General features: G+C 42.1%; 2 protein-coding genes across 4 annotated transcripts in view; one reads left to right on the forward strand and one right to left on the reverse strand.

Annotated features, from left to right (window-relative positions):
- The first annotated feature begins 6,539 nt into the window (after window positions 1-6,539).
- On the forward strand, window positions 6,540-10,314 carry DNAJC19 (DnaJ heat shock protein family (Hsp40) member C19). The gene is made up of 6 exons (XM_035334059.1): window positions 6,540-6,703; window positions 7,008-7,059; window positions 7,300-7,373; window positions 7,721-7,797; window positions 8,885-8,955; window positions 9,625-10,314. Exons 1-6 carry the CDS (start codon window positions 6,701-6,703, stop codon window positions 9,693-9,695), a joined length of 348 nt encoding a protein of 115 aa, XP_035189950.1. The 5' UTR covers window positions 6,540-6,700; the 3' UTR covers window positions 9,696-10,314.
- A 2,846-nt stretch (window positions 10,315-13,160) lies between these two features.
- The window catches only part of FXR1 (FMR1 autosomal homolog 1), a 28,814-nt gene continuing 27,704 nt past the window's right edge, over window positions 13,161-14,270 (reverse strand). For 2 of the 3 annotated variants that reach the window (XM_035334058.1, XM_035334055.1), the window contains 2 exons: window positions 13,988-14,079; window positions 13,161-13,592 (listed from right to left, as the gene is read on the reverse strand). In XM_035334058.1, coding sequence (XP_035189949.1) covers window positions 13,422-13,592; window positions 13,988-14,079 — 263 coding nt within the window. In that variant the 3' untranslated portion in view covers window positions 13,161-13,421. The remainder of the gene's footprint in view (window positions 13,593-13,987; window positions 14,080-14,270) is intronic. The other variant, XM_035334057.1, reaches the window with a different exon arrangement.

Here is a 14,270-nt window from a genome sequence, read left to right on the forward strand (position 1 = left end):
TTAGTATGAATACGCAATTCACATATACATTGAAAATACCACTGAATTAAGAAGCAGAATGAGTACTGATGGAAAAATTGTTATTATATTTCTTAGACTTAAAGCAAACGTCACTGTAAACTCAGTGCTGAAGTCATAATGTGTTTAGCTCATTCACTCCTATCAGAGCCCCACATCTAAGCAAATAAATAAGGATTTATACAAATTGGACACACTCCTAAATAAAAGACCAGAAGATAACTGCCCTGAAAATGGTGCAGGCACTTCTTGAACACCATCAGGGACGGTGACTCCAACAGCTCCCTGGGCAGGCCGTTCCAGTGCCTGATCACTCTTTGAGAGAAAAAGTTTTTCCAGATATCTAATCTAAATCTCCCCAGGCACAACTTGTGGCCATTTCCTCGAGTCCTATCACTGCTTATCTGAGCAAAGAGGCCGACCCCCTCCTCATCACAACCTCCTGTCAGGAAGTTGTAGAGTGCAATGAGGTCTCCCCTGAGCCTCCTTTTTTCCAGACTAAACAACCACAGCTCCCTCAGCTGCTCCTCATATGACTTGTGTTCCAGACCTCTCACCAGTTTTGTTGCCCTTCTCTGGACATGCTCCAGGGCCTTGATGTGAGCAGCCCGAAACTGAACACAGTACTCGAGGTGTGGCCTCACCAAAGCTGAGTACAGGGGGACGATCACCTCCCTGCTCCTCCTAGCTACACTACTTCTAATACAGGCCAGGATGCCATGGGCTTTCTTAGCCACCTGGGCACACTGCCAACTCACGTTCAGCCAAGCATCAATCAATACTCCCAGGTTCCTTTCCTCTTCACAGTCTTCTAGCCACTCTGCCCCAAGCTGCCCCAAGCCTATAGCGTTGCATGGGGTTATTGTGGCCAAAGTGCAGGACCCAGCATTTGGCCTTGTTAAACCTCATCCCATTTGCCTCAGCCCAGCAGTCCAGCCTATCCAGATCCCTCTGAAGGGCCACCCTACCTGATACAAGCCAGGTCCCTCTGCAGGGCCTTCCTACCCTCTGGCAGATCGACACTACCTCCCAACTTGGTGTTGGCTGCAAACTTGCTGAGGATACACTCAGTCCCCTCATCTAGGTCATCAACAAAGATATTAAGCAAGATAGGCCCCAGTACCGACCCCTGAGGGACACCACTTGTAACAGGATGCCAGCTGGAGTTAACTTCATTAACCACTACCTGCTGGGCACGGCTCTCCAGCCAGTTCTTTACCCAGGGAAGAGTATACCTGTGCAGGCCATGGGCAGCCAGTTTCCCCAGAAGAATATTGTGGGAGACTGTGTCAAAGGCTTTGCTGAAGTCTATCTGTATCAACAGCACTTCCCTCATCTACCAGTCTGGTCGCATGATCATAGAAGGAGACGAGGTAGGACAAGCACAACCCACCTTTCATGAACCTGTGCTGGCTGGGCCTGCTCCCCTGGATGCTCGTCCTCCTGCCTTTCCTCACAGCAGTCCACCAGGGAGCAGAGTTCTTCCTACACAAAATCCAGATAATAGTGCATGTTTAGAGAGAAATATAAACTTACAACATTGCAGACACATCATGATGTGACTGAACACATAGTGTTCTACTGATGCCAGTCTTGCAGCAGCACCTTTATCAAATAATCCTATCAAGGCAGAACAACTGAAAGGGTTGTATACAAATTATTTCTTGTCCATTATATATCTACAGGATTGTGCTTTCCACGCTTGGAAAATTTCAATTAATTCAATGAGTGTTTGAGTTGAAACTATCCCAGGATTATACCTATGAAGTTTTCCTTCTTATCTGCAGGCCTGACTGTATGCCTGCTAGGCCTTGCAGCAATCTCCCTGCCTGAGCAAAAGCCTCCCTGGACTTTGCTGTGCTTCTTTCACTCCTTTCTTGTCCTGCCTGCAGTCTTGAATCTTCTCTTGAAATGTCACCAGCTGCTTTTAAAGAAAAGGAACAAGCTCCTCCTTCTGGAAGGTTCCACCTAACTCAGTGATTCTCTTTCACTGTAGTGGAACATAAAAACCAAAAGCAAAATACAAAACCAGCACTGCCCATTACCGCTTCCATCACCTGTACCCATGCATTACAGTTTCAGATTTAAATTTCAGCTTCAAGCTCATCACCACCACCAAAGCTGCAAAACCCTCCATAATCTCAGAAGAACACTTAATGCCTCAAGAAAGCTTCTTATAAGCCCATGGGCGAGGAGTGCTGTTACACTTTTCCCATAAGAAGAAGCATATCTCAAGATACCACAGGTAAAAGATGGTAAGTATCAAATTTGACTTTAGAAACTATTGAGAGAGAAAATTCACATGTTGATGCTGTATTCCTTAGTTCAGCTTCAGGGAATTTTGTGACTAATTTACTAACAATTACAGACCTTGCCTCTCCATTGCTTTCCAGCAACCTTACCTGTTTTTTAACTAAGCTGGGAAGCCAAATAATGCCACTGCAAGGCAGACAGATTCTCTTATGATTGTTGTGAACACAGATGTGCTACCTGCCACACATACACACTTCATAGCTAGCGTCAAATTACAGTGAAATCCTGCTTTGTTTGATTAAAAAAAAGCCCATAACAATTCTTACCAAGTGAGTGAATCTCAGTTTGCAATTAGTGTCATCCACACTATGCTCTAATAATTATGATTATCAATTTAATGACAAAGTGATGCTACAAACACCAAGGTTATTTAGCCACAGGTGAGACAGCACAGTGTTGTATTCTGGTCCAGATGTTTAGGACACAAGAAATAACGGAATCTCAAAAAGGATAAATGAGAAGAAAAAGAAAGGAGATGTGAAATGTAATTGGCAGACTAGTATAGCCAAAGAAAGTGGAGTATGGGGAGAAAAACAATAGGAAAAAAAATGAAGAAAATAAAATAAACAAAAATTTCTACCTGGACTCTATTTTTATTATATATATATCTATTAAAATATAAATATATAGTGTTCTAAAATCAAAGAGGATAAAACGTTTAAAAGAGCCTAAGAAATTATTCACCTTGGTGCCCCAGGGTGAGCCTCTGTGCAGCTTAGTGTAGCCACAGCAGGGTCACGGAATGGCTGAAGCCTCAAGCAGCAGAGAAGCATGAAGATCAGCCATGCACAGGACAACTGCTGCAGCACGTAACCGTGATTTTCACTTACAGAAATGTTTAGCAGCCTTATATAGATGTTGAACATCACAAACCTTCTCAACGCACAACTACTTCACCTGCCGTCCAGTTTGTGGAGGATATGGTTAAGAGAAAGTACTGCCAGGTTTCTGCAGAAATGGTACATTTAATGGAGAAATTTGCTTATGTTACACATGTGGCTGCTTTGGGTAGTCCAGTAAGATAAAGCCTATAAAAGGAAAATCATCTTCTATCAGAAGGTATTTTAATTGAGTGGAAAACCTTTAGAAAGCACTGGGACAAAACTCTTGACAGAAGAAACCACAAAAGCTTCACGGTTTCTCTGGAAAATATAAAGGGAGCAGTTTAGAAACACAGTAAGTGAAATAAAAGGTTGTATACTCCAGATGAGAGGATATTTTTTTAAAAACTCAGTAGTTTTGCCTTCCTCCTGATTTCAAAAAACAGACATTCTTCAGAAGGGATAAAAAATGCAGTGAACTGATTTGTACCCATCAGAGCTTATTCATTTTTCCCTGTGAATGATCCTCTGCACAACAGCACAAGGCTGACAGAGAGAAGACCTAGAGGAATAAGGTGCTATAAAATGAACGCATAAAGCAAACAGAGCAGAATTCCTATTTCTAAATAAATGGAAACTCCAATGGCAAAAGAGAGCACTTCCACCTCTGTCTGTGGAAAACAAGTATTTCTATGAGGTTTTCTGCATTTTCTGTTTTTGTTTGTTTGATTTTGATACTCCATATGATGCGTGCTTCCTAATTCCTAGAAATCAGCATTAATAACTATGATTTCAGCAACATGCCCAGTGTCTATATGGCCACCAGCATGTCCATAAAGCTCTAGCTGTATGCTATATAGCTGTAGTAGTTTGAAGGACCAAGGCTTAAAAAACACCAAGCTACCTGTTGTGTAACAAATCACCTTAATATTTATGTACAGAGCCTGCACAAAATCAAGTTTCAGCATTTGGCAAGACTTAAGACACCATTTGCCAACAGGGACGTCTAGACGAGTAGTTTCTGGAGAGTACAACCTATATATAAGTAAAAATTCATAAATCTTCCAGTTTCAGAAATAATATTATCACAGTTCTGATCCTTCAAGCACTTGTTATCAAAGCTACTCATACACACAAGCACTTACTGATTTTGTGTTTAAATGTGAACTGGCAGCATTTAAACATCCAGTCCCTTGCTGTTCTTCACTCAGGTTTCCTGAGCAGCCAAGGAGGAAAATGAAACAGGTCTGGACTAGCCTTAGAGCAGCTATTTGCAGACTTCCGTGCAGAAAATTTCTTAACTCTGACACACATTTGGAAAGCTTAGTGGCAGCAGTTCAGTACCTTGGCCAGGACAGGGCTACAACAGCTGCCACCTGCGCCAAAGCAGTCTGGAGACAGGCAGCGCCAAGGAAGGGCAAGCAGCGGTTCTTCCTTTGGCTTGCCAGAGGGAGAGGAGTATTTAATATACCCTGTACCACGTAGAGGCATGTGTCTGCTACAAAAGTCCTTAGAAGAGACCACATTCAGAACGTGGCAGGAGGCGCCCCCCAGATATCTTCCTTAGCAAAGGTGGCGTTTTGTATCACTGGCTTTAAGTCTCCATCCCATACAATGTGCCCACGTGCCATCTGCTGGAACACCTCTAGCACACTCTTCAGCTCTGATAGGGAACTCAGAACAGTGGGAAGAGATGAAGTTTGGATCCTCTCAGGGAGTAAAAATATAACAGAAAGTCCCAGTAGGTATAAACCTGCAACACCCCATCTGTGACCAGTCTCTAGTACTTCCCAACATAAGCTGGGGAAAGTGAGGAAAGAAAGACAACAGCAGTCCCATTTGGGACAGCTTTCGCTCAAAAGCCACAAGGATCTGGGCCCCACCAAAGGTTCTGTAACAACGTGGAAACCAAACCTCATGGAATAAATTACAGGAAAGGATCCCCACTCTCTTATTTGTTTTAGATGATAGGAAAAACGAAATCACTGGTAATGCCTCAGAAAAGCCACTAGCTTGCACTGCTCTACACCTTTTTTGGATAGAGAACGGACAAAAATAGGAAACCATTTTGCAACCTAATTCTCTTCACTGTATGAAGAAACTCTAGTTGGCTACCAAGCCTGTCTTTTTTTTTTTTTTTTTTTTTTTTCATAAAGTGAACATCCAGCTGTTTTTCAGTTGCTAGCTCCCTGTCCCATATTTGAAAAGTTTTCACAGGCTGGCAGAGGCCTCGTGCTCTGCAACAAGGGGACTTGATCACTTTATCAAAGTTTCCTTTTATTTCCATCCCATGAAAGTCTTAGAGATGCTTTGTGGAAGCACTTTATGCAGCCAAAACCTTTTTTCTATCATCCTTAAAAGTGAGCAGATTATTTTAACGTAGTGTTGCCTGGATAACAGGGAAGGAAGGGAATAGGAGACCACCTCAAAAACATCTCAGAAGACATTGCGTCAGGCACTTGAAATTTAAGTGAAAAAAACAATTCACACACAAACTGAACTTAAAACGTATTCAAAGTGAGCTCAGCACTCGTAAGAGCTAAAATAGGAGAAGAAAAAATATTTTCCACTACAAGAACCAGCAAAATTACAAGCGTCTTAACCAGCAACCAGCTCTTAGACCACACTGCGCATTCATTTTCCAGGTGCCTCTGAGGACACCGACACACCCACAGGAACTGAGGTAACACGAAAGCTTTTAATTCCTGCAAACTAAACACAAATCAGACAGCTGTAATTAGAGCTGCAACCCTTTTGAAAAAGCAGCTCAGTGCTGAAGGCTGGCATGTTCCTGCAGGCAGAGTTATTCCATTTCCAAAACCATGACTTTTGACTGGAACAACAGATGGACACTCTGTGACGTGCAGCACTATGCTGTTAGTTTAGTGTCACCACTGTATTATTAATAATATCCAAATACAAGTGCCAGACGTGCAGTTCACCCTCACTTTGTAGTGATTTCAACAATCAACTAGGCGAGCTTGTCTGTCTGGAGCCAGGGCCTACATTAATTTCCCCGGCTGCCCCGGTGCCAGCCCTTCCCGTGCCAGCACAGCAGGGCAGGCGCCATTTAAGTGGGATTTCCACGAATTTGGCGGTAATGCTCGGGGACCCGAAAGGAGCAGGCCTGAGCTCAGAGGGACGGACAGGACAGAAGGAAAATGGGATGGGGCACACGCCTTGTAACAGGGACGGGAGATAAACCACGTTTTTTTGTAAAAAAAACGAGTCTGGGATATGTTAGCTCGAGCACGTCATCGCTCATTTGTACAAAGCACAGCCGCCTGCCACAGTGCCGGGGCAGACCCCTCACCAGGCCCGGCCGCAGGGCCGCCATCTCGGGCCGCCCTCGCCCCGCGGCCACCTCAGCGCCCGGCCCGGCCCCGCCGGGGCGGTCACCGCCGCCGCCCCGCCCCGCTTTACGACAGCCGGTGGCGGCTGTGCGGCGGGGCCCGGGGCCGAGCGACCAGCCTCGGCCCTCTGCCAGCTCGGCCCGGCCCGGCCGTCGGCAGCGCGAGGGGCCTGGGGCCGGGCGGTCAGCGGCGGCCATGGTGAGTGCGGCGGGGGCCGGGCCCGGCCGGCCGCGCTGCGGGAGCCGCGGGGGCTCCGGCCCTTCCCGAGGCCCAGGAGGGCGGCACGGCCTGCAGGGAGCCCGCTGCCCGCGGCACGGCCCTGGGGGCCGGGTACGAGGGGCTGCGGCGCTGAAAACCACCCCCCGGATCTCTCCTGGCCCGGCCGCAGCCCTGCCCGGCGGTTATGGGTTGGTGGTGCCCGCTTGCAGAGACAGCCTTTTTCTGTGTGTGTGTTGTCTTGTTTCTCTTTCTTTGGTAAACAAAGACTTTGTTTCCTGTGTAGGCCGGTACCATGGTGGCGGTTGGCCTGACCATAGCCGCAGCTGGATTTGCAGGTTTGTAGATGTGTTTACCGCCTGTTTCTGCACCGATGCCTTTTAATACCTGGTACTGGACACTGCTAAGAGCCTATAATGAGAAATGTGGCAGTAGTTAAAAAATAAAATTTCTTCATTTTTTTAATGTCTAAAAAAAATCCTTGTTCCATGTTCTAATCCGTAAGTTACTAGTCAAGCTGAATTGCCAGGTCTTATGAAATGTTATACTTAGTCTTCTTCAATGCTAATTTCTTTCAGGTCGTTATGCACTAAAAGCTATGAAGCAAATGGAGCCCCAAGTAAAACAAGCGCTTCAGAATCTACCAAAACCCGTAAGTTTTTATCAATGGCATCTTTTTATTTAAAAGTGTACTCAGTGAAGTAGCTGCAGACTGTTGTCTCTGTATAGTATTTCATCTTCTAAAGTTAAACATAATTTTGTCACTATTAACAATCTGCGATTCTGATGGTAGTTGACTAACAGAGAAGTTGTTCTGGCAGGTTTAAGTATTAATTTAAGTTAGAGTGCTCTGCTTCAACTGAATTTCTTATTGCAAGTGCAAAAGAAGCTTCACAATACTGTTCCGGACTAAAAGCTCAGCAATCATGAGTTGTTTTAGCTGATGTAGTTAAACTTACATAATAATTGTATTCTAAACTAACACACTTTCCCTTCCAGGACTTCCGTGGTTATTACAGAGGTGGATTTGAACCCAAAATGACTAAACGAGAAGCAGCTTTAATACTAGGAGTGAGGTAAAAGGAAACTTATTATAAATGAAAGGTAAAAAGGAGGATACTCAGTGCTCAAGACTGTCCTGTGCCATTTCCCCTGGAAATGTCACTGTCAAGCCAGGAAATAGGGAGTGTCTTCTCAGGATTTTCTGTACTTATTTGGGATTCCTTGCTGCATGGTTGTGTGCTTCACAACCTAATCTAACTCTAATTAGACTTCCATACATCTGTAAATCCCAAGCACATTCAAATTTCTATTTTGAAGCCATTTTCATGAAGACCTGGGGCTGATTCTGTGTGGGGAACAGAGTTGTGCTGCTCACTTGTGGTTGCTGTCACTTCCGTTGAATTTCAGATACTGTGTGAAAATGCTGCACACCTACTTCCTGCATGTAAAATCCTCACTTATTTTAGAATATCTGAGAGAGGAGTAGCTTTCCCTGCCAGAACTTAGCAAGTTTATCTAGTAAGATAGAAAGTAATAACCATTTCTCTTTGAAGGTAACTTCCAACTGGGAAGTTTGTATACAAATAGTTAAAAACAATCAGTTAAGTTTTTCTCTTTTTCAAGAGCTTTCTATGAAATTTGACCCTATAAAAACGTAGATTTGTTCTTTTTCAATTGAATATTCAGTTTTAATTCACTCAGGCATTTGAGAGAGGCCTGTCTGGGACATACACTGTAGGATTTTGAGGTAGCTACTTCTGCAAGATAGTGTAATTGTACTAGATTTCAGTGGGAGCTAAATACCAAAAACACTTTTTAAGTACTGCTGTGTCAGGATAAATCCTGTTAACTTGGTTGTTACCAAAATATTCTTGAAAATTTGCCCCTATTTTTATTTTTTTCCCTCATCTCCAGATGTGTGTGGATGTTCCCAAGCATATTAGACTGCTATAGCATGGCTTCATAGCATGTCTTGGGCATGCAATCTATTGGAAAAACCCTAAAAAACGCTGCCCAGGACTTAAATGTTATACCTAGTAATAGGAAAAGAAAAACATACATGTAAATGAAATAATTTTGGGGCAAGACAGAATGCTTGTTCTTCTAATCTCGGGGATTTTATGAGATTTTAAAAGACAATTTCTTTGTCTTTTAAACTAGCCCTACAGCCAACAGAAGTAAAATTAGAGAAGCTCACAGACGCATCATGCTTCTGAATCATCCAGATAAAGGTAAGTAAAAATAATCTGCATTGATCAACTAATACACATTTTTACCCTTGAACTGAACTGTGTAGGAAGTGACATTTGAATACGTTGGCTACTAAAATGAAAAAGTGAAAACAGATTTTAGAGTGCCTAAATTCATACAGTTTTGGAACATATTCTTGTGTTTGAATGGTTTAAAGCAAGCAGACAGATTCAGCAGGTCAATTGATGCTTGTACTTTTCTGTGTCTATCTGATTAAAATAAGACTTGTTAAACTGAGACTTAAAATCACCTTAAATTTAGGTGAAAGACCGGAGTATTTTTGTGTACTTTATATTTACCATGTGAGCTTGAGTTGATAGGAATTCATTGGAAATTGGTCCTACATGGCAAGTGAAGAACTGAGCCTTCTGCTTCAGGTGAAGACTAAACTACAAAACACTGCCTGTGGCGTTCCGAAGGCTCAGAATCAAGTTATGCTTAAAGTTAGTAATTCAAGGCACCTCCGCCTATTCTGAATTCTGTGTTCTTCAGTGAGTCAGAATTGCTTGTTAATGCTTGGCATGTAACTTTTTAATCTTCACTTAAAAGGTGAAATGGCCTCCTTGAAAGTGACTTCATTACTTGTTGTATGCACCAAAACCCAAAATACTTGTTCCATCTAGCGTGACATGAGGTTATCTTTCTTCTAGGTGGTTCACCATATGTAGCAGCCAAAATCAATGAAGCTAAAGATTTGCTGGAAGACCAAGCTAAAAAATGAATTGGAGATGAAAGTCAAAGAGTTTGTTTGTTCAAGTGATTTTTTTTTTTTTTTATATATAAACAGCTTAAGGCAAGTTCTAATGTCAGTCTTTGACTTGACACAAATGAGGCTTGAAAAATGAATGTGGGGAGGTATTTTCCTCCCCGATCAATTCTTAGCCGCTTTTTGGGAAGCGTCTGAGGGAGTGAGGCTTAAAGGTTTTCCAAAGCTGTTCATTAGTATGTGGTAGAAGCTGCCACTGATTTGGTTTGGCCAAAACTTCTTGCATGTTACTGGGTGCTGACATGCCGTTACCTAATTTTTGTTAATCTAGTTATGTTTAAAATTCATGCTGCTGTTCTTTCATATGCCAAAGTTAGCATGATGAAAACAGTCTAGGGAGAGGGTGGAAAAAAAACAGGAGGAATTACTTGACAGGAAGATACAGGACAGATACGTGGTTGTTTCTAATTGAAGAAATAAAGTTTAAGAAACTGAATGTACTCAGTTGTCTTGCCTTGTGAAAAACAAGGTTGGTTCAGCTCTTAAGTGTTACTGGTGGATCTGGAAGATCCCAGATTTTTTTAGTAGCTTCCATCTTTTAATGGATCTTATGGCAATAAATTACAAATCTGTAGTAAGTACTGTAGTTTTACACATTATTAACTACGACGTTATGGTTCATGTGATAAGGTTTGCATTTGTAATCAGGAACAAGGAAGTCTTTCCATCACTGGTGGTCACTGGCAGGGTCCCCACAGGGCTCAGTATTAGGGCTGGTTCTGTTTAATGTTTTTATCAGTGGTCTGGATACAGGAGTTAAACAGCCATCAACACCTTGATGTTCACCAAAGATGAATGCTGGGTGCTGCACGGGATGGCACGATGCTGGGCACAGGCACATCCTGGGAGACACGTGGCCGGAGAGCAGCTCATCAGGAAGGGACCTGGGGGTGCTGGTGGCAGCAGGCTCAGCGAGAGCCAGCAGCTGCCCTGGCAGCCAGGAGGGCAAGCTGCGCTTGGGGTGCGTTAAGGACGTACAGCCAGCCTACAGACAATTCTCCCGCTGTGTTTAGCATTGGTGCAGCCTCACCCCAAGTATTGTCCTTGAAAGCATCCAGAGGAGGGCAGAAGAGGAGGAGGGCTGGTAGAAGGGCTGCAGGGCATGCCTGTGAGGGGAGGCTGAGGACACTTGGGTTGTCTCCTCTGGAGAAGAGGCTGGGAGATGACCTCACTGCTCACCACGTCCTGAGGCCGAGGAGGGGAAGCACAGCAGCAGGCACTGGTCCCTCCTCCCTGATTCCTGAGGACAGGGTGCATGGGAATGGCAGAAAGCTGCACCAGGGGGTCAGACAGGACATTAGGGAAAAACATCCTTACCAAGAGGGTGGTCAAACACTTGAACAGGCATCCTAGAGAGGTGGTCGATGCCCCAGGCCAGTCTGTGCACGCATTTGGATTGGAATCTTAGTAACACGCTCCAACTCTTGGTTAACCCTGATGTGATCAGGCAGTTGGACCAGATCGCTGTAGGTCCCTTCTGACCTTTCTGGTCTACTTACATAAAACCAGGATACCTGAGCTGGATTTACCAGGCTACATGAAGCCAAGCATACTAGCAGCTGTCTTATGCATCTGAATTGGGGCCAAAGTGTTCTGTCATGCTCCAGGAAATCTTTCCAGCCTTTCTGCAACTATGGTAAAACTGCAGTACAACATATGCAATCATTAACACCATCTGCTCATAAGTATACAGTGGAGTGTGGAGCTTTCATTTTTCCAAAACCATGCCCCGATTTCAATGAGGGGTGTTAAGTAGTCTCACATCCTCTGCCTGAACTTTGGCTTCTCTGTAGCTGTATTGCTGTAGACTGGTTCTAGGCCACTTAGTAATAGCAAAACACCACTAAGGAAAGATTGTACACTTTTACAACAGAGGCTCAAGATCAGTAATGGAAGAGCATGAAAAAGAAAATGTTTAGAACTTAAATGTTTAGAACTTAAAGTAAAAGAAAGGAATACTCTGCTTTACTACTGAACTTAAAGCACAGCTTAAAAAAAAAAAGGAAAACACCACACACACATAACTGGAACATTGCCATGCAGCAGCTTCACAATTTGCATCTGTCAAGGCCTACAAAGAATGAAAGCTACTGAAGTTCTTTCCTGCCAAGTAACATTGACTGTTTTTAAACAGCTTTTTTTTTTTTTTTTTCCCCCTCTCATTTGTTTTCCACTCTTGTGGCTGCTATTGAGGACTCTTCTGTTTAGAGTTCTAACACTTTGTTCTCCAGGAGGGAACACTGTTGCCGAGTCTCAACACTAAGTCATACTAAAACTGCACATCCTTAAATGAAGTAAACACCTAAGCCTAGTTAGTACAACTCTGCCCTAGGAGTATGAAGTACAGCAGCTGAAGGCATGTACTGTGCAGAGTTTTTTTTTTTTTCCTTTCTCACTTTTAGCCAGATCAGGTAAAATAATTTTCCTTTCAAATCAGTATAGCTTCAGCAGTGCATGTGCTCTGGCTTCTTACAACTCCATTGCCTCCCACTTTTTTTCCCCTCCTACTTCTGTTTTCTATATTATTGCTCTTGCTCATGCACCCAGGAAGTCTTGTTAGCATATCATGCTTCTAGCTTCTCAAAAACTACACCTACATTAGTTCCTATATATGTTAGTCATGTTAAGCAATTCTTAAGGTAAGTCTTTTTAGATAAATTAACTGATGTTTTACATCATCTTAATGCAAGGTTAGCATGTTAGAAAGCTTTTTTTTTTTTTGGTAAGAGTTAAAGGTTCAAGCTGCCTGGCAGGTAAGTTTCAACAGTTAGTGTTAACAGCTTGAAAACCTTAAGTCAATATCAATTTAAATTTCTGATAGAAACAGTCCACAGATGGAAGATCAAAGTTTATTTTTTTACTACCAGCATACAAAAAAAACATATTGCACATCAAACAACCAAAACAAAAATAAAAATACTCTACTAAGGACTAACATATGTAGTTTATACAGAATAAACTTTCTGGAAATTGATCTTTTCAGTAGTTCAGGTTATGTCTTAATGGACATGACTAATTCAGCTTAGTGTTAACTAAAGCTATGTTTGATTTTTAAATACTGTACAGTTTAATAAATAAACCAAACAAAGCCTCAATGTAGAACAGTCACTGCCAATGTCACCCAGTATCCCTGCAGAGTATGAGAATTTAACAAATGTATTCCAGTGGTCTGCAGATTTTTCCTCTACATACAGCATTTAAAAAACATGTATTAAAACAGACCAGTTTCCAGACTAAACTAATGGAGAAATTACATTTCAGTGCAAAATATTTTAGACTGCATTTCTTTCTAGTATTCCTCAGGTGAAGAAGTGGTTGCATATTATTAAAAATGTAACAAAAGCAGCTAATGCTTTCATAAAGAGTATTATGTTAGGGATCCCCCTCACATCTCTGCCGTATTTTGAAAACAAAATAACATTTCCTATAGCCAGCAATTCTGTTTATTTAAATGTTACATATACTATCTCAAGGCACATCTGATGATATATTTATAACACAGTAGGTGTCAAAGTATGTTTAACATATGATTTCTTCAGGATCCCTCCCCTTTCTGTATTCCAAAATGGAGGAACTGAAAGTGCGGTGTCAAGACTGGCGATCCATATTCTATCTTTGGCAAGCTTATACAAGCACTATTTTAAATGTAATGTAGAAGAACTGTAAACTAGGAACTTCAGTTTATGAAACACCATTCAGCACTGCTTCTTCCTGATTATTTCCCTCCTCTTGAACAGTAACTTTCTTTTCATCAGGACTGTGCTGTAATTTAGAAGGCTCATCCCCAGCAGTTGTAGCAGGACCATTCACTGCCTTTTCGGAAGGGCAGTTTTCGTCAATTGCATCTTTTGCCTTAAAGAATGAAAACAGGATATTCAAAATTCAGTAAAAACACAGAATACAATGTCAAAATAAAGTGTCAATCTCCCTCTGGCTCACAGCAACCTTGTAATAGAAATTTTGCATTTTACCGTGCAATGCTACTTTAGTAAATACAGTATTTTAGAATACATGAAGTCCTTGAATTTGAACACTAAAACAGTTCCTCAAGTCTCCACTGATACTCTGCAGGTTTAATGCTATAATTCTGCAAGTTAATGCTCAATTTTGTATACTCTAAACCATTTTGACTTTTCATGATTCTTGAACTCAGAGTAGTCGAAGTGACCTAAATCACACATTCCTTTACTGTTTCAATGTAAAGAAAGAGAAAAAGGAAAGGAAGTGTACATTTAAAATTGTCTTACCGCTTCTTTCTTGGTTTTGGCTAGTGTCTCCTTTGGAGGGTTTCTCTGTCTACTTTGAGATTCAGCTCGTGATATATAATCAGCTACTGTTACTGTACAAGGAAAAAAAATTAGTGACGCTCATATTAGAAATTTAACTTTGCATTAAGCTTCATATCTTTTTTCTGCACAAGTTACGCTATACTGGGAGATATCTCACAAAAGGCCTTCACTCTTACAGGTTATCAACTACATAGCAAGGATCAATTCTTTTATGTTAATAAAATTTTCAACAAAATCTGTG

The sequence above is a fragment of the Oxyura jamaicensis genome, chromosome 9 (assembly GCF_011077185.1).
Source record: "Oxyura jamaicensis isolate SHBP4307 breed ruddy duck chromosome 9, BPBGC_Ojam_1.0, whole genome shotgun sequence".
Classification (NCBI taxonomy): domain Eukaryota; kingdom Metazoa; phylum Chordata; class Aves; order Anseriformes; family Anatidae; genus Oxyura; species Oxyura jamaicensis.

What these genes read in the sequence shown, in the direction of transcription:
- DNAJC19 (XM_035334059.1), top strand. An exon ending in GCTTTAATACTAGGAGTGAG is followed by an intron (nt 7,798 to 8,884) that starts GTAAAAGGAAAC and finishes CTTTTAAACTAG; the next exon opens with CCCTACAGCCAACAGAAGTA. An exon ending in TCTGAATCATCCAGATAAAG is followed by an intron (nt 8,956 to 9,624) that starts GTAAGTAAAAAT and finishes TCTTTCTTCTAG; the next exon opens with GTGGTTCACCATATGTAGCA.